The 10,583-nt window shown below is 44.3% G+C and overlaps 1 protein-coding gene across 1 annotated transcript in view; it reads left to right on the top strand.

Moving 5' to 3' along the window:
- Nucleotides 1-465: 465 nt before the first annotated feature.
- The window catches only part of LOC140489071 (prolactin-like), a 29,510-nt gene continuing 19,392 nt past the window's right edge, over nt 466-10,583 (top strand). Inside the window, exon 1 of the mRNA XM_072588308.1 lies at nt 466-694. Within this exon, the coding sequence (XP_072444409.1) occupies nt 466-694 (229 nt within the window). The remainder of the gene's footprint in view (nt 695-10,583) is intronic.

The raw sequence follows: 10,583 nt of genomic DNA, 5'->3' as shown, positions 1-10,583 counted from the left end.
TGACTCCTTTGGGAGCCAGTACAGACACAATGGATTGAATGGCCTCCTTCTGTCCAGTAGAATTCTATGGTTCCAATGAATGAATGAATGAGTGAGTGAGTGAATAAATGAATGGTTTTAATGACGGAATGAATTATTTTACTGTCACATGCATTTTAGCAAGAAAACAGTGAAATACACTGTCACCATTTTGAATAGTTTTCCGAATAAGAAAAACAAGACAGATACCACTGAAAGAGTGTCCATTGGTCCTGAGCCAGCTTATCATCAATGACATCTGTGCTACCATCCCTCCTCCCCAGCATCACACCATCTACACCAGACCCAACCAACACTGAAATCGCCTCTCCTCAGGTGCCATCTCTCGTTGCCTAGGCAACTCTCCTCCGCCACCACCTCACAGATGCCTGCGTCAAACCCACCGACATCAGAATCACATCTCTTGCCTCTGGGCCAACCTCATTGATGTCGCTGTGGTGCCCTTTGGCCACTGCTTCGCCAGCGCTGGACCCAACCAACAGCGAAGTCACCCTTCCTCAGGCGCCCACCTCTTGCTGTGGGGCCTACCTCACCAAGATCACCTCTGCTGATCCCAATGCCAAGCCTGGGCTTGCCCTGGAATTGCCAGGAGGGGCTCACTTGAGTCTGCGCTGGGTCCATTCGCCGCTGATGTTGTCTGAGCTCAGGACAAGAGGTCAGTAAAGGAAGGGGAGAAGAAAAGACCAAGGAAGGAAAGAAAAATGGTCAGAGCAGATGAGCCACAGCTCAGGAGTCCTGCTCCATTGCCATCTGGATGCCAATTGTATTTTTCTTTCCTTTACCCCCCACACTACCTCCTAACTGCGGTAGTGCTTATGTTTTCCCCAGCACCCATGGTGTGTGTGTGCAGGTGTGAGACACAGTGAAAGACGCAAGGCGCACAAATCTTTATTCAATTTCCACCACCAGGAAGATAGGAAACACCTGAGTGGCCAGTGACAAGCAGTGCTCTTCACATCAAAGGGTAATGCTGCATGATCAATGGATGGCAAATCTAATCAGAGATGTACTAATTAAGGTGTGCAAGGAGACTAAAGGACATTAGAGATACTATACATTCTGTAGGGGTGGAATCCAGAACCTGGGGTCATAGTTGTGAAGTTACCAGGAAGGAGTTCAGGGGTAATACAGGGAGTGTAAAGTGGGTAGATTTGACAGAATAGGGGGTGGTGTCAGCAGAAATGTAGGACCATTTCCCCCAAAAGAGGCTGTTGAAGGCTATGGTTTTTTTTTGAAACTCTCAATGGTAAGCTTGAGACCATTTTGGCAGCTAAAGGGATTCAGACCCAAAGTGGACTTAAGCCGTAGATCAGCACTGGTCTAACTGAAAGACAGCACAGTCTCAAGGGGCTGAACAGCCTCCTCCTGTTGCCATGAGTAGTCTACTTCACCTTGACAAGTGCCAGGGAGCTCAAACATTAGTGACTGTGAGCTCCCAGCCCGTCTGTGTCTGTGGCACAGTGGCTCGTTGAGGTGGGGGGGCATGGTGGCTCAATGGTTAGTACTCCTGCCTCATAACTTCAGGGAACTGGGTTTAATTCCAGCCTCAGGTGACTGTCTGTGTGGAGTTTGCACATTCTCCTTGTGGCTGCGTCGGTTTCCCCCAGGTCCTCTGGTTTCCTTGCACAATCCAAAGATGTGCTGGTTTGGTGAACTAGCCATGCTAAATTGCCCGTAGTGTCCAGGGATGTGTAGGTTAGGTTCATTAGTCTGGGGTGAATGTAGATTAGTAGGGAATGAGTCTGGTTGGGTTACTCTTCAGAGAGTTGGTGTGGACTCTTTGGGCCGAAGGGCCTGTTTCCACACTGTAGGGATTCTATGATTCATATACCCATTCACATGCCTCTGAGAGAAATACAAAAATGCGTAATCATTGTCCAGGAGGTCAATACTATCACCCTCCCCACCACTCCACAGTCACTCCTATTACTGTTACGTCTGTGGACAGCAAACGCTAATGCAGATGGGCGCACCAGGAGACAGCTCTGACGTTTTGGTGCCTGCCTCAGCAATTCTCCTGCATTGAAGGTCACTGCAGGATGTTGGGATGTCTTGCTGGGAGATGGACAAGCACATTTTCTCTCTGTAAAGCTGAAAGACTCTGCACTCAGTCTCCCCTGAGACTCTCGAAATAGAATTGGGAAGATCTGATTTCGCATTGCTGCCATATGGTATCACATTTCCCCCCCGAACCACATTGCTTTTTGTTCTCCCCTTCATTCCCCAAGAACCACTTTATGTTTTTCTGCCTGATCTTTGTTGAGTCATGTGAGCCTGTGCAAAAAAAAATCCTAAAAGCTTGCAGTGTTACTGTCTTAATGAGATCTCTGGTAAGTGATACACTGTCTTAACATGAGCTTTAATGGATGTGGCAGTGTTAATAGAGGAAATTGGTTTAATGGGACTGGTTTATTTTACAAATCACACTGGGTTGTGTGAGGAGGTCATGTAAGGCTGGGTTAAAATCCACTTTCAATAAAAAGCAAATATTCCTCTTCACTTCCATTATCAAAGAAAATTTTGCCAAAAGCACTATATGGAGAGTCACAGTGAACTGAGTTAAAAAATTAAGCTGAATTACAACCATATCCACTGACATGGGATAGAAGGATTTTGAAAAATAGAAAAATACTTTCAGGCTCCATATCCCAACCTACCTTCTTGACTCTCGCCTCAATTGTTTCCTAACCACAATTATGCCATCTGCTTCAATGTTGAGTTTTTTTTTCACAGACTTATATTCATTTATTGAATTAGGGAGCAGAAGACTTTCAGAGATTTACAAGGCTTTTATTGTAAATCTATAGTTTAGCACAAACACCAGTTTCCACATTTCCCTGCCCACAAGCCATCTCCACCACTGAAGAAGAATACAGCTCTTCCTTCACCTGCATGTTTCCCTCCAAGCCTCTCACCATTCCAACTTGGAATTATATCCAAGTTTTCCCAGCACTCTCTTTGAATCAACATCCCAGGATTCTTGTCCAGTCAACACTGTGGGTGTTCCTACACCCCACTGAATGCAGCAGTTCAAGCTGGTGACTCACCACCACACTCACAAGAGCCACTAGTAATGGACAACCAATTGCTTACCAGAACACTAACCTAATTTTCACACACACACACACACATGTTCATATCCACAAACACAGATACACTCACACTAACACGTTCATACACACAGACACAGGCATAACACATGCACACACACAAACCCACAGACAGTGATATATTCTCACACACACACACACACACACATCCACGTACGCACACATACACACACAGACACAATCTACACACACACAAAGACCAAAGGCAGTGAAATGATTCTCTACAATGGGCTCCATCTGGTAAATTTCTGAGTCTCAGTAAAATTTAGTTTTCTTGCTCATAGTGCCACCTAGTGTCATAAGCGCAAGATGCACCTCAGCACAGTCATTGAGTCAACCAACGCCAGAAAGCTGCTGAGTCCCCACAGGACTCTTTTGGTGCAGTGGTAGTATCCCTACCTTTGGCCCAGGTTTTAATCTCACCTGCTCCAAACGTATGTAATAACTTCTCTGAACAGGTTGATTTCAAAATATCTACTAGATCCCAAAAGTCTTTAATTCCTTTCTTAAACCCAAAGCTTTTCCATTGCTGTCTACTTTAGTGATTGTGATGCAGGGTTTAGGGCAACTGAAGGCACAGTTGCTGAAATAACTCCACAGATGATGATAATCCGTCACCAAGTCACCCTTGATTGACAGATACATAGTACTTGACACTGACCTAGCTCCCTCAGAGCCAGCTCTGAGAGACCAGATCCCCTGACACTCTTATTTCTTCACTTTTTAAACTTTTTTTTAGCAGAACCTCTGACCCTCCTGCTTATTTATTTATTTATTTATTTATTTATTGTTTATTCTATCTATTTTACCCCACACTACCTGCGGTAGTGCTTATTTTTCCCCAGCACCCAAGGTGTGTGTGTGCAGGTGTGAGACACAGTGAGAGACACAAGGTGTACGAATCTTTATTCAATTTCCACCACCAGGAAGATAGGAAAAACACCCGAGTGGCCAGTGACAAGCAACGCCCTTCACATCAAAGGACAATAGACCCTTGTTTCTTTTTTTTCTTTTAGGGCAATGCTGACACTCCTGTTTTTGTTTCCTTTTTTTTCTTTCTTTTCTTTTTTTCCACACTACCGCAGCTACCGCCTAGCTGCGGTAGTACTTATTCTTGCCCCAGCACCCATGGTGTGTGTGTGCAGGTGTGAGACACAGTGAGAGACACAAGGTGTACGAATCTTTATTCACCAGGAAGATAGGAAACACCCGAGTGGCCAGTGACAAGCACTGCCCTTCACAAAAGGCAATGCTGTGTCTTCAGACCTGCCCTCCCTCCTCCGTACTGGGTAACACTCCTGCTTATCTTTTTTCTACAAGGTGCACAAATCTTTATTCAATTTCCACCACCAGGAAGATAGGAAAACACCCGAGTGGCCAGTGACAAGCGGTGCCCTTCACAACAAAGGGCAATAGACTCTTCTTTCTTTTTTTTTGCTGTGTGACCCTCAGTTCATTTTTTTTTCTTTTTTTTCTTCTTCTTTTTTTATATTACCCCCACACTACCGCCTAACTGCGGTAGTGCTTATTTTTTTCCCCAGCACCCATGGTGTGTGTGTGTGTGTGTGTGTAGGTGTGAGACACAGTGAGAGACACAAAGTGCATGAATCTTTATTCAATTTCCACCACCAGGAAGATATGAAAAACACCCGAGTGGCCAGTGACAAGCAGTGCCCTTCACATCAAAGGGCAATAGACTCTTCTTTCTTATCTGTCAGCCAGGGCTCCCTGATTGGACCAAATTAACAGCTCCAAATCAGGGATCCCATACTCTGTGAGGTCCACCTGGCTGACCTTGTTACAGCCATTGCAGTTATCTTTGGTGGACTGAAGGTCTGGGGTACATCAGAGCTCAGAGTTGAAGAAACACAGGGTTCCCAAAGCATTGTAGGGCTGGAGATTACGGAGATAGGAAAAGGGAGGGCTGGAGGGGAGAGGTGGGGGATGCAATAAAAGGGTGCGAACGTGAATGAGAAATTTAGTCTTGTAAAACCACAACACCGCTTTACCACAGCATTGGACAATGTTTGAAAGTCACTCCCTGATAGCTATCAGGAACACTGAGTCAGTGAGCTGTAGGCCTTCACAGACCATACCTCTTGTCTCAGCCCTACGAATGTGGAGATTTAAATCAAAGAATCAGAGAAACCCAACAGAACAGAAAGAGGCCATTCAGCCCATCGAATCTGTACTAACCCTCTGAAAAGCATCCCATCCAACCCAGCACGCTCCCCCTCCCAACCCCATCCCCACATTAACCACAATTAACATACCTAGCCTGCACAACCTTGGACACTATGGTGCAATTTAGCTCGGCCAATCCACCTAACCTGCATATTTTTGTACTGTTGCAGGAAACCAGAGCACCTGAAGGAAACCCAGGCAGACACAAGGAGAACACATTCAATTTGCCAATTGAAATATCATATATTGCTTCACGGTAACAAACAAGATTCAATAGTTTTGTTTTATAAACCCCTTTCCTCGGCTGGGATGGACAGATGCTGGTCTTTCAAGGGATCAAGGAATATGGGCAATGGATTAGAAAGTGGAGATGGATCCCAAGATCGTTCATGAATATATTGTATGCAGAGCAGGCTCAATGGGCCGAATGGTCTTATTGTGCTCCTATTTCTTGCATTTTACTTCACCCTGAATGCTGAGACAAGTTAGGCATCAAAGAATCTGACCATAGAGGAGGAGGCCATTCTTAATTCCATCCCATAGCTTCTTTCCCATGTCCTGGCAGAGTGGCCAAATTCGAATTTATGTTCCATTGCCATTTGGAAGTTCCATTAGAATCTGCCTCCTCCATCCTTTTCAGTAGTGAGTTCCAGGCAATAACCCTCTAAGTATATAAAAAACTCTTAATTTCTCGACTTGTTCACTTCTCAAGTATGTTAAAGCCAATGCTTCTATTTACCAAGCGAGTCACCAGAGGGGACAGTTTCTACTGACATCTTCAGTCAAAGCATTTCCCCTGAAATCTTCTTGGCTTTGAAGGGATACAATGGCAGAATCTTTCTGCATCACTAAAGTCAAAGAAAATAAGCAGTGTCTGCTACCAGTGGCCGACCGTTTAATCACTGTTGTCTCAGAAAACCACCGGGCTGCTGTCAAATTAGAAAGAGATGACTGATGGGGGTTTAACCTAAGGGTCACCATGCCTCAGGTGAGGAGAGAGGTTGAGAAGGCAGGATCTTCACGGCAACATCAGCAGTTAAAGGGTTACAATGATTGACAGAAGAACCAACAGTAACATGAGGGAAAGCATTCTTTCCAGAACTCAGGGTTAGGAGTTGAAATAAAACAATGCACTATGAACCCTGAAAATCTGATATAAAATGAGTGGTGCTGGAAAATCTCAATACGTCAGGCAGCGCTGGTGGGCAGAGAAACAGAGTTGATGCGTTAAGGTGAATCTGATCTGCAGAAAAACAATACCTGATTCAAAGCAAATGATACAGATCTGCTGACTATTTCCAGCACTTACTGGTTTTCTTTAGGATTTGGAGCTCCCCTTGCAGTTAGGATGGCACCAATAGAATTCAATATTGTCTTTCAAGAGGATTGGATACATGGATGATGAGAAAGAAACTGCAGGGATATAAGGCAGGGAGTGGGACGAGCTGGATTGCTCATAGCACGTGCTAGTCCAGACTTAAATGGCCTCCATCTGTGCTGCTTATGTTTGTGGGAATGGGGAATTTTATGGGGAGAGAGAAGGAACAGGGGTCTGAGTTGGATGATCAGCCATGATCATATTGAATGGTGGAACAGACTCGCAGAGGCTAATGGCCTACTTTTGCTCCTATTTTCTATGCTTTCATGGTTCTATAAAAAGCCCTTAATTTCTGGTATCATCCCACTAGACTCCTTTATACTGTAACCAAAACCTTGACATCTCTCTGAAGTCCAGAATTGTATGCAATCGCTCCTGCTGAGGGCGGCTCAGTGGTCAGCACTGCTGCCTCACAGGGCTGAGGACCCAGGCTCGATTCCAGCCTTGGGTTTTGCTGTCTGTGGGGAGTTTGCACATTCTTCCTGTGTCTGCGTGGGTTTCCTCTGGGTGCTCTGGTTTCCTTCCACAGTCCAAAGGTGAATTGGCCATAGTGTCCAGGGATATATAGGTTAGGTGCCTTAGTCAGGGGAAATGTTGAGGAATGGGTCTGGGTAGGATACTCTTTGGTGGGTCGGTGTGGACTCGTTGGGCCTTATTATGGCCTGTTTCCACACTGTAGGGATTCTATGAGATCGAACCAAAGAGTTGGAACAAGTTCCTTGGTTCTGGATTCAATGCTCCTATTAACAAGGCCAAGTTGTTTTTTTTCTTTCTAGCTATGGTCAGGGACAAAACAGTCAGGTTCCCTTCCTAACAAATAATGAAATAGCCTATTTCAACAAAGTTACAAATCACACAACACCAGGTTATAGTCCAACAGGTTTATTTGGAAGCACTAGCTTTCAGAGCGCTGCTCCTTCATCAGGTAGTTCATCAGCAGTGTTCCAAAATCTAGTGCTTTCAAATAAACCTGTTGGACTATAACCTAATGTTGTGTGATTTTTAACATTGTACACCCCAGTCCAACACCGACATCTCTAAATCATGACCATTTCAAACAAAACGCACTTAAACAAAGATTAATAAATAATTTAAACTGTCCAAGTATATCTAGGTATTCTTTCAACAAATAACACATAATTTCCAAGACTGTAAAAATGTACAACTTTGGAGACGCTACTTTAAAAGTACGTTGGTCAAATTGGAGTTAAAGTCAGAAACCCGTCCATGGATTCCATTTACACTTCCCGTTGCCATTGAAAAGCCACCAACATTAAAAAGACCCCGCCCACCCGGAAATGCTCTGTTCCAATCTCTTCAGAAGATACAGAAGCTTGAACACATGCACCCACTGTTATTAGACTGATGAATGGACATCTCTAACTTCAAATAATATCGATCTTGTTTTTGTGCACCTCCTGTGCAGTGTAAACTTGCACGCCTTGCTCTTTCTCAGCACCCTATGATCCTTATGTCCTTGTTTGCTATGATCTGCTCGCAAAACAGAACTTTTCACTTTACTTAGGTACATGTGACAACAGCAAATCAAAATCAAAAGAAATGAACGGTGGCATAGTGGTTAGCACTGCTGCCTCACAGTGCCAGAGACCTGGGTTCAATTCCCACCTCAGGCCGTGTGGAGTTTGCACATTCTCTCCGTGTCTGTGTGGTGCTCTGGTTTCCTCCCACAATCCAAAAAAGTATTGGCCATGCTAAATTGCCTGTAATGTTAGATGAAGGGGAATGGGTCTGGGTGGGGTTGCTCTTTGGAGGATTGGTGTGGACTTGTTGGGCTGAAGGGCCTGTTTCCACACTGTAAGTAATCTAACCAAATGTGGGTCTGAAGTCAAAGCCATTGATTGGTATTGGGTTTCTTTAATTCATTCATGGGCTTGGGTGTTGCTGGCTTGCTCAGCATTTATTGCCCGTCCCAAGTTGGCCTTGAGAGGGTGATCTCCTTAGCATCTTCTAGATCTGCTTTTGCTGGCTGAATGTGGTGGTAGGTTTGACATTCTACTTTAACAGCTCTTGGACTGCAGCAATGAAAACTTACATAAAAGCAGAAAGTGCAGGAGGGACCTGGCAGGTTAATGTTTAGAGGAACAGAGTTAATGCTTAGAGTGGTATTGTGGCTCAGTGGCTAGCACTGCTGCCTCACAGCGGAAGGGACCTGGGTTTGATTCCCACCTCTGGCAACTGTCTGTGTGGAGTTTGCACATTCTCCCCGTGTCTGCGTGGGTTTCCTCCCACACTCCAAAGATGTGCAGCTCAGGTGAATTGGCCATAGCTAAATTGCCCATAGTGTTAGGTGTATTGGTCTGGGTTGGTTACTCTTTAGAGGGTTGGTGTGGACTTGTTGGGCTGATGGGCCCGTTTCCATACTGTAGGTAATCTAATCTAGTCCCATGACTCTTTGAGTCATACAGTATGGAAATAGATCCTTCAATCAAACCAGTCCACACTGACCATGTTCCCAAACTAAACTAGTCCCACCTGCCTGCGCTTGGCCCATATCCCTCCAAACCATCCTTATTCATGAACTTATCTAAATGTCTTTTCATCTTTGAAATGGCTGGGTCAGCTGGGAAGCCTATGTATTATAGTTGGAGATGGATGGGATCAGATAACTGCATCCTAAATAGGTGTATTTTGCTGATGTTCATTACTTCAACTCACAGTAGTGAAGGGCTGACTGACAAAGAAAACAGTCGGCATCTGAGGAACTGAAGCCTACAGGAAATGGGGGAATGGGGAAAGAAAACTGAAAGGATACAGCTCTATAACCTGTTTACTGTCAGTGGTGACGCAACTGACAGCATTCCTGCTTCTGAATCAGAAGGTTATATTTTTGACTTTCACCCTGGTACTTGAACATCAATATCATGTTGACACTGCTGTACAGAGTGAGTGTTGTGCTCTCAGAGATGCTGTATTTCAGATGGGACTCTAAGCTGCAGTAGATCTGAAAGATCCTATAACATCAGTTCATAAAACAACACAGGATGTCACAGTCAATATTTAACCCTTGACCAGTGTCGCTGAACCTAATATTTACACCACTGTTTGTCAGTACTTGCTGTGTGCAGATTGGCTGCTGTGCTACAACACTTTTAAATGTACTTCAAGCAATGCCCCATGGCCATGAAAGGTACTATATAAATGCAGGTTTTTCTTCCTATTGCACAAAGGTGAACAAGATGGCCTATTGGTCATTTATCAGCTAGCAACAGTTATGATTCATTAGCTCTGTCTATATGCGTAGATAGCGAGTTCTGCGTAGTGAGAACACATAGGCACCATGGAACTGATTGCTAAATTAAAATACGATAAATAATCTTTGTTATGACAGCTCCTCAGGATTTCTTTAAATTCCAGGTAAGGACAGTCAGACCAATGAATGTCAAATGAATCACAGACCGATGTGATTACCTGAGGGTGCACAAAGCATGAATATTCCAAAAGCTTCTCAAATGTCACCAGTCACACTGGTACAGACTAGTTCTGCTGAAAGGTCATTAACTCCTCACTCTTTGATGTTAACATTGCCCTTATCAGATTCTGCTTGTAAACATACAATTGGTCACACATGTTTTCTTGGTGATGGGGAAAGAAATATATTTGTAATGAGAAGCTCTGTTCATAATGGCGTCTTTATTTTTCTGTCTCACCACAAAGTTAAATAAAAAACATGAGTGATTTAGGAAGGAAGAAGACAAGTGGGCCCTCTTAGAGAAGAAAGAAAAGGAAACTCAGACAGGGGCCCTCTTGTGGTACAGTGGCAGTGTCTCCACTCCTGCACCAGGAGGCCTGGGGTCAAGTCCTACCTGCTCCAGAAGTGTGGAATAATATGAGTGACCTTATAGAAGTTTTTA

This window comes from Chiloscyllium punctatum, chromosome 18 (genome assembly GCF_047496795.1).
Source record: "Chiloscyllium punctatum isolate Juve2018m chromosome 18, sChiPun1.3, whole genome shotgun sequence".
NCBI lineage: Eukaryota > Metazoa > Chordata > Chondrichthyes > Orectolobiformes > Hemiscylliidae > Chiloscyllium > Chiloscyllium punctatum.
Note: the sequence above shows the minus strand (reverse complement) of the source record. Positions and strands in the feature narration are given on the sequence as shown.